The 16018-nt window shown below is 38.7% G+C and overlaps 1 protein-coding gene across 1 annotated transcript in view; it reads left to right on the forward strand.

Annotated features, from left to right (window-relative positions):
• Positions 1-1947: 1947 nt before the first annotated feature.
• Positions 1948-16018, forward strand: part of frmpd3 (FERM and PDZ domain containing 3) — a 44094-nt gene continuing 30023 nt past the window's right edge. Inside the window, exon 1 of the mRNA XM_015001156.2 lies at positions 1948-2313. Within this exon, the coding sequence (XP_014856642.2) occupies positions 2251-2313 (63 nt within the window). The 5' untranslated portion in view covers positions 1948-2250. The remainder of the gene's footprint in view (positions 2314-16018) is intronic.

Below are 16018 nucleotides of genomic sequence, written 5' to 3' on the forward strand. Positions count from 1 at the left end.
TGATCAAATTAATCTACAAACGTTCCCTTATCTCTTCATTTCTTGCTTGAAAGGAATCATCATAGGTTTTGGAATTCCCGTCCGCTTTACGAATCATTACACCTGCAATGTAGCAAGAGAAATATGGTATTAATCTGCAATAAGCAGTAGACCAGAGTTAAAGTGCAATTTTATCCATCATTTTTTAAATTATATTACTCTACTGCTTTATGCCATACATAGGCAATTACAGTTATAATAAATATGGCACAACAGGACTATGGAGCTGTACGACCTTTTTAAAAGTGGTGGACAGCACAGCAGGGAGACTCACCAACTCACAGGCATAAGAGAAAAACTATTTCATTTTAGGAGGTAAACATATTTGACATTTTCCTCTAGCTGTGCCCGACAAATAAAGTGCCACTCTTGAATATCTCAGTGTTCCCACTGGAAAGGAGAGGCTAGTGTCCTTCAACACTTCCCGCTGATCTGAGCAAACTGTAACGAGAAGAGAAAGCCGCAGAGCACTTGGCAAGCTGATCAAACAACACCAGAAAAGACATAAAAAATATTGTGGAAGGAATATAATAAGCAAATGCAAAACTATTTCCATTGTTAACAGAAGAGAGTTTGATGTCCTGCATCTCTCTGAGTTCATGAGAGACCAAGCGAAAGAACAGCAACATCTTAGTCTTTAAGGATCCAGCACTGGTGAAGGCTGTGGTTAATAAGCAACTGTCAAACAATCAGGCATATTTTACTTGTGACAATAAGATATTAAAAAAATGTAGAGCTAGATCTTGGCCCTTACATTAGACCAAATTCAACCAAGCATTTGCAGATGCAAAATGTGTGCAGTCAAGAACCTGTGCGCGCTTCGACTTCTGAAATGAGGAGCAGACTGGGGGCTAAAGTGGCGGTGGTGGTTCATCACCGTCCTTGGGGAAGACACTTCCCCCGCCTTGGTCAGACGTCCCGATACTGCCAGAGAAAAAATACCATCTGCTGAAAGCTGGTCATAATTTTGGCTCAGCAGCAAAAGAAACTTTTCTTTCATGAAGGGGGATTGAGATGATGTAATAGTTGTTGTTTTTTTAATTCTCACATTACTATAATCTAGTAATTTTACAAACGAAATGTTTTACAATTTTATTTTCAACAAATGCTTATTTCCAAGTTAATTAGTTAAAGGAATGCATCATTCCATGCGGTCAGAGGGCCACTATCAGTGTGTGTATGTGTGTGTGAATGCATGAATGACTGAGTGTAGTGTAGAACGCTTTGGGGTCCTTTGAACTTGATAAGGTGCTATACAAGTACAAACCATTTACCATGCAACTTGCAGCATGACTTATTGATAAAAAAAAAAAAAACATTTAGACACTCCAGTCAGATATTTTTCTTAAGGACATGGACCTGGATGCCTTGTTTGATTCAAATATTAAAATATATTAACATTTTTCCTCAACATCTATAATTCCTTCCCTGGGATCACTGTGTTTTTGGCTAAAGAGAGGGCAGTGATGCGTGTGTTTTCTTACAAGTGTATTTAATGCAATCTGCTTTGTGAATCCACTGCAGAAAGAAAAACAAAATCTAATTGCAGGTGTAATGCAATTTAGAAAATTGATGAGATTGCTGTGCTTCATTAAGTCTCCCCCTTTATGTCTGAGACATACAAACATTTAAAAACAGCCTCCCAGTACAGCTGTTCCCCGAACCGAGCCCGTCCCAACGGGTTCCTCCTGAATGAGTAAATGCTTTAATACTGGCTCAGGTAGAAATCCCATCAGGTCAAGACGTGTCCCGTACTATTTCATTGCATCGCTGATGTGGCAGCAGACCCAGTGCAACAATTGCATCAATAAAATTGATCAACTCGAATTTACACTGTGAAGGTCTCTCGAGTCGTGCAGGAGGATCATCCTGCCACGCCGACTCCATATGCCCTGTTCAAAGTCGCAGCAAACAGCAGCAGTCAAATGAATCCATCAAAGGCCAGACTGGTTTTTCCTTGTGGGAAGCATTTACCCAGATCAAAATGAGCAGACAGCTTGTCCGCCTCTTGTAGCTTATTCTTATCTTACGCCTGAAAGACTTGCTCCACTTTATCGGCGGCCTCTCCGTGCGGCTACAAAGCTTGACGTTTACAACTCGCTGTTCCATTCTCCCTCTGCTTTAATCCTACATCTCCTTCCTGACTTCTGTGTACCACCACACATATGTTTTGTTTTCTCCTTCTGCTCCTTGACAGTTGAACGCTCTGTGATGGTGAACCCCAAGAAACCGTTGAACACAACATATTTATCTGGCCCCTTGAGCTCAGAGACAGTGAGTTCCCTTGGATTTATTTATTTCTTTTTTTTCCCCCCTCCACTGTTTAGAGAGAGAGAGATTGCCAGCATCTTCAGAGTGATCACACAGCTGGGCTTGTGCCAACGAGGCACTGGAAGAAGAAGAAAGAATGTGGTGACATCAGTGTTGCTAATCAAAGCCGTGTACTGCGAGACTACAGTCGGCCTATGAAAAATAGGCAGTTGCTTCCTTTTTCTGCGAGCCGGACTGGATTAAAGCCAGATCTTTTGTTCGGCAGAGATGACAGAGGGATCTCTGTGCCAACATAAAGCCGGATGCGTGCGACCTTACGTGTGTGCATCTTAACGGGTTGTGGGTGTGATCGTCTGCCGATTCATCAACACGGTACGCGTCTTCAGTCACAACAGTGACGCTGAGCTTCTCTGTCACGCTGGGTAACACAGCACTCCAATTAATCACAGAAAAGTACCACTAATTGTACTATTCCCAGAGTTTCATCTTGACATCCACTTTTCCCAGTAAAAAAAAGAAAAAACCACTGACACAAAGCTACACGTAAAAAGGCTTGAAGGCATGGCGGTAATGAGTAAGCAAAAGTGGCAGTTGACAAATGAAACCAACTATGAATATGATGCTGTCGGTATAATTAGACCTACTCTCTAATTTTATACAGCTTTCATCCTAGTGTTGCTGACTTTTTATTTTTATTTTTTTTAATCTTCGTTCTAATTTTTTGTTCTCTTTTAATTTGTGGCATAATGAATAAAGAGTTGTGGGGCACAAAGTTAGAGTAACGGTAAAATCTATAGTTTGTTACAACCAAAATATAAGGTTTCTGCCTCCTTTGGGTGGTAGATTGTCTTATTTTGGCGATAAAATAGAAGCACCAATAAAAGCCTGAGGCTGGTATAATAACGTCTGGTATGGATGAGAAGCTGCTAAACATAAATATACAACGATTGGCACTTTTTACAAAGTACTCCTGTTTAATTTCTTCTGTCAAATAACAAATAAAGGTTTAAAAATCATTCTGTACACGAGGTTACGCTTATTCTGTACAATTCAACTGAAAAATAAAAACATACACAAAGCAAACAACCTGATTGCAGAAGTGAGCACAACCTTAAGCTACGACTTTCTTGATGAACAGCTCGATTCAGCTTTAGCATTTCTTCGAACGTCTATCAACATCCAGCATCTTGACTTGCAAATGTTTTGCCCACTTTGTGCTTCAAGGATTCTTCAAATCTGTGAGGACATCTTTGGGAGACCCCATAAATTCTTAGATTTAGTTCTGGACTCTGGATTTGGGTGTAGGCTTGGACAAATTGTAACGCTGAGAAACACACATTTATTTTTTATCTCCATATTTCCAGCAGACTCAAAAGATCTTGGGTCAGAACTGACTGGTATTTAGAAGCGTTTACAGTTTTCTCTCTTCTGAAATAAACCCTATTTCTGAAAAATATACCTGGCTGGTGATGCTTCCATCACAGTGTTTTACTGTGGGTATTGTTTTTTTTTTATTATTTATTTAGTATCGTTTTTCTGCCTATGTTTTGGACATTTCTGCAGCTCCCAGAGCTTTATTGTCAGGCTCTCTGCAGGCTTCCTTACAAGTTTCTGTCTTTCGTCATTTTTTGAACACAGTCCAGGTTTTTGTATTTTGTTGTTCTCTACGCCTTTTTTTTTTTTTAGTTGCTGAAGACTTTCTTCCATGTGCTAATGAATTTGATCGATTTCTTTTGTATCCTTCTCCTGATTTATATCTTCATACAATGAGATTATTTCTGATCTTTTGCACCCTCCCTGTAAACTTTGGCTTTTGCGAAAGGATACAAATGAGCAAATATTTAATTGTGTGGTTTGATTCAAAGCAATTTGAATTAAACCACAATAAAATGGTTTTAAATAAAGGAAGCCATTTTATTGTGGTTAAATGTTTTTGAACACAATGCCAGCAACACGTTTCAAAACTCCTGGCAAATTAGCATGTTTACAACTGTGTTGCATCACCTGTTTCCTTCTCGCCCTGTTGTAGAACTGAGCCACTGTGTGACTTCACTTTGTTGCAGTCACACTTTTCTTTAAGAAGAGGCAAATATAAGTGGCTCACTGCAAGCAGGTACAGTTTTATTACAGAGCCTTGCTTTGGCTTTAAATTCAGTTAACAGATTTGTATGCCCTCCTGTAGAAGAACAGAGGTGGATCCAAATTCAGATTCACAGTCAAAGGGAAAGAAGTGAGGAGAAAATAAGCAAAATTGTTAAGTAAAATAAATCAAAGTTAGGGTTCTATCAAACTAGAACGTTATGTAACATTGTAAAAATGGGACACGGTGTGATAAAAAAAAAATCAGAGCTCATGAGGTCAATTCAGGCCTATTTGCACCTTCGCTTTGAGGACACATGATGTCTTTATGTGCCTTTCTACTTCATTTTCTTACCTCAAAACAATCTTTGAACGTAGCTTTTGTAAATCAGCTAATTTCTATTTGCGGTTCAATATTTTGACCATTAATAATGAACTACAAATAAAAATACTGAATTCTTATATCTAATTCAATTTAAGCTGCGACAGACTGGCGACCTGTCCAGGGTGTACCCCGCCTCTCGCCCGGAACGTGAGCTGGAGATAGGCACCAGCACCCCTCCCGACCCCACTGAGGGACAAGGGTGACGGAAAATGGATGGATGGATGGAATTCAATTTAAGTCTAGATCAATTTTGGAGTTTTTTTTTTTTCCTGTATTTGTTTGATTGTGATCTCAGTTTAGGCCAGTCCACATTATGAAACACATTGTATTACAACCTCAGCAAATTCCCGCTGGAAGATATAATTTATTAGGCCGGAGCAGCTCATTCACTCCGAAAACTTTTTTTTTCTTTTTTTAATGTTTTTTGCTCCTATTCTCTCCTCAGTTGATTTGGCTATTTGGAGGCCTGATTATGTGCAGAACTCACAAAAGTGTGCAGACATGCCTGTTGTACAGAAATGTATGCATTTTAGGAGTTTTGCAAAAGTCTCAACAGAAATAGCTCAACAGCGCCCCCTGGTAACATTAAAAAAAACCTCTCCTCATATATCTTACTTTATCATAAAGATATGAAAATTGATTAACTTATAGAACTTTCCAAGATCTATCCAAAACCCATGCTCTAAAACCAACAGAAGGCCAGCCATCTTGGAATGAACCTACGATTTTCAATGTTTTTTTTACCCAGTCTTAGCCTCTGCATTTGATCAAACTCCTTCCAGAGGTTTTTATCAATCCGCGTGAAAATCTGTGTTTGCTCAAAAGGCACCAGAGCCTCCAAAGTTATCAAAATCTTAAGTTTTCACGTCTGTTGAAGGGCCGTAGTCAAGCCTCAAACTTCAATTACGCCCCAAAAACTGAAATTGTCGCAACTCCTGCAAAGAATGGCACACAACTTGCTGTGGTTGGTCCTCATCTGGCATCTAGAAAATCTCAGTGATCAAGCTCCGTGCTTTACTTTGAATGGTGTACATTTGACTCCCTAATCCTGATCAACATCAAACTGTGCTCAGTGACAAGTTGGTATAACTCAGTGCCCAGTGCAGAGACATCTGGCAAAGGGGTGTGGCCATAAAGCCCCCAAGACAATGAAGAAAAACTAACTGAGCCATACAATTTTTATTATTTAATAAACAGAACAAAACCACAGCTGATGAGCACAAAACACAAATGCAGTGTCACATACAACGTGTTCTTCTAAAACTTTGATGTGTTGTTATGAATCAATAATGTATCCACACAGATGTGAAAATTTCTCGGGGCAATAACACAACCCAGTAAATGTGATAAAAAAAAAAAAAAAACACATCTCTGTTACTTCAACTTTCTACTTTCCCATAGTCACTGTTGAAACTTTTTTTTTTTGGCCACTTTTCTGCATCTTCTTTGCATATATGTTTTTCATTACTTTACTGAGCTTTAACTCTTATTTTTGCGATGCAGCCGTTAACTGTGTTCACCGACTACGATTCTTTGAAATGTTCTTGAAGCCGTGCATAAATCTTCATGCTCGTTTTCAATGTGGTGTTGCCTGTAGCCCCAAAAGATCATGTCCATTCAATAAAGCTTCCCAGCATATGGAAATTTCTCTGAATTCGCTAACGATCTTCACAATATCACATGCGAAACAAAATGAGCCCGCCACAATCATTCGTAAATCATCATCTTAAATTATTTAGTATTTTGGCCTCTGTCTTCTAGATAGTGAACTCCTTCCTATCATTATAATCGTCTTTTTCTTGACTTCGTATCGAACCTTGAAAACAGAAGTGAAAATATACAATGTTTTAATGTCCTCAAGAAGGAATGACAGCTTTCAGTTCAAGACTTTACAAAGGCTCCAGTTTACAGAATGGAGTAATAAGTCCCCACAGTGCGCTAAAAGTATGACTACTTCTGTTTTTCCTGCTTTATTCTCTGGGTTCAGCTGTACTCTTTACACCATGTTGAACACATTCACGCAGCCAGTTTTTCGAGAACTTTGAAACGGAATAATTGCCTTTTTGTACTTGATGAACTTGAAGTAGCAGCAGAACTCTTAAGGGCACCGTCTAATGGTGGAGTCTTTGGGAAATTACCTGCATTTTTGGGGTATTTTTAATGCCCAAAACAAAATCGACACTTTCCATCTAAGAGGAGAGCTTGCAGGGAAGATGAAACAGCTACAAGAGCTGCTCTGTGTGTGTGTGTGTGTGTGTGGTTCAGCTGTTATGCACACAGAGGCAGTCCTTGCGGACACCCATTATCGATAATCTTTGCTTTCCCCCTAACTTTACACTTGACAACAACACCTTCTGCATCATCGCTTTAAGTTTCAGCTACGTTTAGAGCTGGGCTGATGAAGCCACAGCTTGGTTCATTCTAAACAAAGCCAAAAAACAGCATGAATGTTGCTTTTAAGATCTTTGAGAGGCAATTTTCTGACATGATTTTTTTTTTTTTTTTAAACAAGATTTTGTTTAAGAGGTGATTTTAACGTTTGCATTTACAAACACAATTTTAAGGGACCACCTTAGGTTCACAGTTTCAGACTCCTTTTGTTTACTGATGCATTGCAAAATGTGAATCAGTCCAGTTGTTTTGGGAATTTGGCCGTAAAACTATATGGTGTAAGAGAGAAATGAACAGATATCAATAAGGAGATGCCAGGTTCCATTATAAGATAATCGATGTGCTGAATAAGGTCATGACCTATATTTTTCAAAATTTTGTGTCAGATAAAATATGGAAAATTGATGAGAATTAGATTATGATGAAGCTGTGAACTTCCAACAAAATGTTTCGGTGGTAACCCCTGAATGCTGCATAGTTTTCTAAATAATTTAGCAAGAAAAGATGGAAAGGAATGAAAGTGGTTTGTGAAGAGGGCTGAAGAGGACTGGGGCAATTAGTAACTATACATCTGATGGGAATCTGCAAGCCTGCTGCATTATTCACCACAACTGGAAAAAATGACCTCCACGACAGCAACATGGACGATGTAAAAGTGTCTTGTAAAAGCACAAGATTTCTATGAAATCCAGCATGTGGAGTTTAGATTTTTGGTTTGGGTGGAAGCAAACCGGTTAGACACGGGTTTGCATCCACCCACAGCAATATTGGATTAACATGAACAGCCACTTCGTTCAGATCGGCACTTCTGTCTTTACAGTTGAGGATTGTTGTTTACAGTGCAGGCAATGTCCAGTAAGCTTCATAACGGTGGAGCTGCCGTGTCGCACGCCTCATGGCCAAGCGTTCACAATTGGGTCAAATCTAAAACTTCGACAGAGTCCGTGCCTCCAGGAGTCAAACGATTCTCGATAGCTGAGAGCCCAGACCCTCAAAGTGCAGTACGAGGGGCGCTTCCCAGCTTTTACCAGGCTGGGAAGCGATACCAGAAGAAAACAATTTATGGAGTAGTGAAGATGTTCGGAAGGCAGTAAGATTAAAACCTTCAAAGAATATAAAATATTTGTACTAGTTTCAGCTCCACTTACAAAACTAATCCTTTTTCTTCTGCCTCTGCATCCATGTTAGAATCAATCAGTCAACTGTCCAACATTGCATTCCTTGACATCTACCTAGAAGTTGTTTTTCTGAGTACACACGATTAGTTTATTAATCTCCTCCCCATATCACATAAACCTCTCTAATACCAACATGGATGATGTAAAAGTGTCTTGTAAAATCACGGTATTTCTACGAAATCCAGCATGTGAAATTTAGAATTTTATCCTTTTTTAAAAAAAAAATTATAATTAAACAATTGCTGAAAAGGAAGTGTTGCTTCTTATCATTTACTTCAAATGATTTAAATAGATTGTCAATTGTAGCTTTAAGGCAGAATGTCAATGAAACCTGTCACATACTTGTCATTTTATAAGCATAGCTCAACATGTAAATTTAACAAAAATGTAGCAACACATATTGAGCTTTTCATGCTATAATGTCAGAAACATAAATGTAAACTCAAGAGGCAGCAGTTTTCAATTCAAAGCAACAACGCTGCTCAGCTAAGCAACAGAACAAGATGTTCAGACTTACTTAAAGTTACCAGAGGCTCCATTTTCTTGAACTCTTTTGAGATTAACAAGCTTGACAGCAGAAAACAGACACAGAGAGACAAGCAAAGTGAAGAAGAAGAAAAGGAAAACAATGTCAGATTGGTTTGGAAAAACAACAAAACGATGCCGCAGATTCGTACAACAGCAGCCTCCGAGGACATCCGAGCAGTCGCGTGCACACACACACACACACACACACACCCACACACGCACACACACGCACACAGACACACACACACACACACTTTCCATCCACGATCTGACGTGCAAAGTGCTCTCATAAGATGAGAGGAACAGTAATAACCTTCAGATAAGAGCGTCAGTTTTGTCAATATTAATGGACTTAAATAAAATAAATAAGGTGCAAAGTTTGTGAATCAATGTAAATTACTGCAATAAAAGGAAACTTGATGTAAGATGGCTCTGAATTTGACAGCGTGCATTTGTCTCCAGGTATGCCTCGGGAGCGTTCGGAGAGACGAGCCGGCGGTATAAAATGATGATGATGATGATGATGATCTAGTCTCAGGTGTTTAACGCCGGGTCTGGTTTTCAAACTCCTAGCTCGTTCTCCCCTGAAGCTCACGGCTGCACAGATGCCGCTTTGCTGCATGTTCCGCTGGTTGCTATGGCGACCGCTGACCGAAGACAACATGTAAATTATGGCCTTCCACGTCGGAAGGTATTTTAAAAGAAGTGGGAGGCAATTATTTTATTTGGAGAACATGTCGGAACGGGATTACAGGCCAGGCGGCTCTCGGCTGTTGAAAGGAAACTTGCTGAAGATTTCTGAACACCAGCAGCGGCGAAACAGCCAATACACAGAGGAGGTCCGGGTGAATTATTAAAAATTCAGCTCTGCTATACAGCCTAACAAGTATGTGATTTTGTAATGTTTTAAAAATACACACACACACACACACACACACACACACACACGTATATGTATATATATATATATATATATATATATATATATATATATATATATATATATATATATATATATATATATATATATATATAATAATTCAGTTGTTCTATACATTTTTAAAATATGTGCTAGAAACAAGTTAGATTTCCAAAACAGATTTCCAGACATATTTTTATCTGTGTTTTTGCTAGAGTTTATGCACAGGATTTTTTTTTTTTAATTAGTCACTTATTTAAAATATTCTTAAAATTCAGAAGAGGGAATAGTTCTGCTACATTACACATTTATTGCATTTGGCAAATAGTTTGTATATAAAAGTCCTGTTGTCTCTATATTCAACATATGAATTGTTTGGTTTACTTCTATAAAGGCCATTCTGTATTTAACTCCATCTTCCTCCCACAGTCCAAAAAATCTGATTGTTGGGTTAATCGGTTAATCGAAATTATGTGTGTCTGTGTGTTGCCCTGTGATGGGCTGGCAACCTGCCCCTGGGTTTAGCCCGCTTCTCGGCCAAAGACTGCAGGAGGAAATCATGACCCTGCAAGAATAAGCGGGTATAACACGCTTCAGCATTGCATAGATGCAGAATTTGTTGTTGTCAGTGTGTTGATGTCCTTAAAAGTTGTCTGATCCCCGTTTTGTCTCCTCTTGTACATTTCTCATGCAGACGGACAGACTTGCTTGTGCGCGTTTGTTTTGTGGAGATTTCTGGAGCATGAAATAAGCTTTCCGGGAACAGTGACGACGAGCCCGGATGGCGTCCCCTGGTATTTCTTAATACACACAGCTCTCACATTAAAATTGTAAATGTCAACTCAAAGCTTCTGGCTATACTTCTTGGTTTCCTCCTGGTTATGACTCTTCATGAGACGGCGAGATGTCGCCGGGATAATGCAGCCGCGGGCCATATTTTTTGGGAATGAACAGTGAGCGAAGGGCTCGGGGTAAAAGAAAATCTCACATATCGAATCAACACAAAAGGCAATTCTTACTCTTAAAAAAACTGAAAAATGGGCTCTCGGTGTTCTTAATTTCCACCCTTTTTCAACTTTTTCTTCCTCCCTCTCACACTCAAGGGTGTGCACTGTTGTGTGTGCTGGTTTTGATGCGAGTGAAGGTTCTTTCATGTGCTCTGCACTGATGAGCCAGGAGCAGCTAGCTAGACGATAAGAAACATATCTGAGCTCGGCACCTGTTCACCTGTCTCCTGACTGACTACACAAGCTGATTGCAAGGGAAGTGTCATTCATTGTCAGTAGGGAAAACTGTAATGAGGGGAAGTACAGGTGGTATGCAGACTTAGAAGTTCAGTTTTGCTGCTGTTTCTCTGCAAATATGTCACAAACACTAATCAGCAACCATACACAAACCATCACTGCAAGTACTTTTTCATTTTTCAATTTTAGAGATAAAGAGGAAAGTGTAAAGTTTTGAAGATTAAGCTGCACACAGCCCAAAAACCACTTATTTATAACTGTGGAACCAAAGGTTGCTGCGTTTCATTCATTGTAGCTTATTTTACCATGGCAAAAATGGCTCTCCCAGCTACTATAGATGTATTTGTATGCACATACACAATGAAATAATCTGAACGACCCCCTTTCGTATTTTGCACCTCACGACCTGGATGAACTCAGAGAGCAAGATCTGTCTTTTTGGACACATTATTGCAGCCCAGTTTAAATCTGAATGTTTTGACAGAAATTTAGTTCAGACAGGAAGGAGGTACTATGCACACCTTTTAACTTTTACACATAATTAAATGTTTGCTTAAACCTGTGGAGTTAGTTTAACTTAGAAGTTTCTGCAACTTACACATTTACACAGAAAGATATTAGATTTTATTCATCGTTATCAGTCAGTGTCTAACTTTTACTACTACTTAAGATAGTCATATTTTACACAAAGCGTTTTTTTTCTGCATTTGCTTTGTTCCAGCCTGTGCTTCATTACTCTAACTGGTAATAAGCTAATTAGTTTTCCTTCACATTTCCTCTGTTTGCCCCCATTTCTATCGCCTTGTTGGTTTTTATGTATCTTGGCTTCAGATCTTCGTTTACAGTCAGTCGTAGCTTTTGAAATATAACAAGCGTCTCTCTGCTTAGGGCGGTACAAGACAGCGGGTAGCATAATATATAAAAAAAAAAAAACAAACAAAACTTTCATTTATACACTGAGCAAGATTTTTGGGTAAGTGGCCATCTGTGTTCTGCAAAGTCTGTGTTATGCATATATTTCCATATACCACAAGTGAGTAAAGGTAGTGGCTAAAGAAAAAAAAAAGCCTATTTTTAAAAATAATGATAACTTTGGTCATGGGGATTAAAACTATTTAGGATGATCAAACTTTAAATAATTCTGAATATAGTTTATTTAAAACACAATTGAGATTCATACAACATTACAGACTTCCAAGGACAGTTGATTGCTTTAAATTGTATTTGAGAATGTCAGGGTAAGGGGGTTGAATACAAATGCATGCCACGCTTTTTAGTTTTGTATTTGTGATAAAAAGTCAAATCTTTATATTCTTTTTTTTATCATTCCATGCACTACTTTGTCACATAATATCCCAATAAAATACTTGGAGGGTTGTGGTTGTAACATGAAAAAAAAAAAAGAAAAGCAAAAGAAGATGTCTGAATGTAAAAGGGGTCCAAATAGTTTTGCAAATCCCACTAATTTGCAGACAAAGATTGGTCCAAACACCTGCAGGCAGGTTTTTGTTATCCTTTTCACTTAGTGGGGACATTAATCTACATAAAGAGAGATATTTCATTGACGTGAGCACTCTCTATGTCGGCAATACAGCCTCATAGTCTCTTTACAATGGTCAACAATTTCTGATTTGTATCCAGATGAAATACATGCATTATTTCATACATTTACAATCAAATACATATAGTATGAGTGATTGCAGCATCATGGAGAGACAATACATTTCCTGCATTTCCCAGCCGTGTACGTCATAGCCTTAAAAATCATAGCCTACTCCTACTCCTTACCCTTCACATAAACCTTCACCTCTTTCAACGCTAATCCTAAAAAGTGCACTTACTCAACTTGTAATTCCAGTGCTAACTTCAAATCCAAAGCACTCGATAGGCACTCGGTGCACAGGGACATCAGCTCGGTCCTCTTGGTCAGCATTTTTGACAGTTTACAGTCTCCACAGGATTATGAGCACGCAGACACAGATGTGTAAACAAACACTGATGCATAAATCTTTCAATGGACCTGTCATAGCACCACCACTTTGCAATCAACACTGGTTTTCTCAAACTTCGCACACATGGCTAAGCACCGGCTATCACAGCGGCGGAGAAAGGCGGGGACGATACGAGCTGTGACAATTAGCAGTGACAGGGTCTTAGCCTCGAGGAGCGAGGCAGCGAGCAGCTAGTAACTACCTTAAAGCCACTCCACCTCTGCAAGTTTACGGCTGACTCAAAGATGTGAAATTTACCATAAAATGCTGAGGCAGACAGCAGCATTTTCTCCTGCCATTTGTCAGCTTGAGCTCCCAGGACTTTATAAAGACACATTACGCTGTCTGCAATAAGAAGCAAGGAAGTAAAAGAAGATACTGCAAACTTAAGGGATTGTTGATATTACTATAAAGACAGTACAGTTGTGGTGAAAAGGCTGCATATACCCAACCAAGCAGAAATGTTCATTGAAATATATATTTTAGGGGTGCACAAGTTTGAATTTAACGTGGATTTTCTTCAATCTACACAATTAAAGTTAGACATTTAACATTTCACCATAAAAGTGCACCTCTGTTTTCTATTCTGGTGAGAAATCTTGTCTCAGGGAAGAAGATTTATTCTGTGGCATAATAAATTCATTTTAATGTAGTGGGTAATATTTACGCTCGCTGTAGGTGTACAGACGAGGTGCAGCTTTTATTTATTTATGCGACACTGCGTAGACGAGAGAAAATCCACAAGAAATTCAAACTTGCACACCCAGTTCTCGTTATTCTTATTCGTTGAAGTGGGTTGGTGAATTCTTATTCTGTTGAGAACATAGCATGGTTCAAATGTTTAATTAAAATGGGAGGATAAAATGGCATCGATACTGATGAGTGTAAAACATCTCGAAAGAACTGCAGCTTAAATAAAATAGATCTCATTTTGCTATTTATGATCCATCTTTACTAATTTGCCAACATGAGAGCAGAAAAGCGTGATCTCGTAAAATGGCCCTGCAGAAAGCTCAAAATGATGCGCCGCACACCAGTATACCTGCAATCTTGTTGGTAATCTCCACACTGGTATTGATTTTCACCCCCCCATACTCGGTGAACACCCTGTGGTCGCTGATACAAAGCGATCTTATTGACCACACTGTTAACAATGGAAAAAAAAAAAAAAGTGCTCAATTTTTGGCTAGTTAATCACAAATCCTAACAGTCTATGATAAACTATGATAAACATTGGTTTACTTTCTGTCAGGTGCCTTTCAGGAAAAAAAATAAAATAAAAATCTGAGTGTTTTTAGCAAGGAAAATCTAGAGGCGTGTAGATGTAAGGAAGTAAATGCAATACAAGCAACCTGTGTTGGTGATGAGGTCTATAAATCATGACTAAAGGTGAACAGTGTCAGAGCAGCAAGCACCAGGACAACGATTACATATTATTCTTTTCCAAATATGGAACCCCATGACTAATGTGTGCATGAAGACTGGGCATGACAGTGATAAACGCAATCAGAACTGCATGCAGTCAGCAGTTCTGCTTCAGTACAACAGTCGAGACTCCTAAAACGTGCCCAACCACAGAAAGCTGCATATTCATCTCCTGCCTAAGGTGCATTAAATGGATTAAAGCACCAAGAGCAGCCAAGCATGTATTCATTTCCTCCACACTGAAGGTGAGAGCAGACAACCACCAGAATATTATAGAGTGCCTCAATGTCTCAGGACCATCTTTTCAAATCAGAGGGAAGATTAAATATCTTTTTATGAAGTGAATTTGTTTGTTGTTGTTGTTGTTCTTTTAAGTTTTTAAAAGCTTTTCCACCTTATTTGCAGTCACACAAAACAGTTGCAACATTGAAATGTGAAAGGTTTATCAGTCACAATGGACATTTTTTCTTTTCTAGAATTGAATGGGTGGAAACAGATGGGCTTTTTGGACAAACTTTAGCTACTTCATTACAGAGAGTCTCTGATATTTCCCTTTGGATAGGATAGGCTTTCTTGGTCTGCTGTGTGTGACAGGTCATTAACTTGCTAATGCTTTCAGCTACTGTGCAGTTTCAGAAACACCACTCCAGTGGATCAGGGGTACTGGTCATCTGAGGATTCTGGGGTTCTGGGTCTGGCCAGAACCTGACACACAAAGATAGATCAATGTTGTAATGAAGAGTGAAAACAGAACAGCACCAATGCTGGATAATGCAGGAGATTTATCTAATTTTGCGCAGTAAGTTGCTACTGTTTGTCCTTATATTAATGGCAACTGTAATGTTTTTGCTCTGGCTCAGTTATTTAATTCAATCTGCTTGAATCAAATCAAATCAAGAAAATCAAATAACCAATTTTGATTCCCGGCATAATACAATGCAGAAAACGCAAAAACAAATCCAGTTCAGCTACCTTATTCATGTTGCCCACGATGCTTTGCATGCATTTTAGACGTTACTTTCTACAATTATACTGGAGCACCATTCTGATGGGAACGTTAAATGTTACACTTTAAATGGGATAATATGGTTAGGTGAAGTCAAGTTTGTTTGCATAGCTTTCAGCAACAAAGTGTGTACCAAACTGATGCCCAGTGTCCTTCAAAGATTTTTGAAGATTCTGGCATATTCACATCAATTTCTATGAATGAAGAAGTTCAGAAAATAATTGATAACGTTCAGAAGTGTAGTACTTGCACAGTAATAAGATTGGTTAAGTTTTGTTGATCGAGGTCAAGTCCAAGCTTGTGGGCTTTAAAACAGATGAAGAGCCCAATCAGAGGCTTAATGGCACACATCACTGGGCTTGGGAATACTATTAGGAGAAATGCAGAGGCAGGCCGTTCCTGTGTTGATGATGTTGAACCCAGGCATCTACAAAATCATTTTAAAAAAATCAAAAATAAATCAAAAATGTAATTTAATAGTAGGCTAATATCGCATTTTCTAAAATTAAATAAGGCAAGGTAAGATAATTTTATTTAGCACATTTTCAGACAAATTTTCCAA

Source organism: Poecilia mexicana, unplaced genomic scaffold (genome assembly GCF_051168715.1).
Source record: "Poecilia mexicana isolate PSO_F unplaced genomic scaffold, ASM5116871v1 scaffold_10, whole genome shotgun sequence".
NCBI lineage: Eukaryota > Metazoa > Chordata > Actinopteri > Cyprinodontiformes > Poeciliidae > Poecilia > Poecilia mexicana.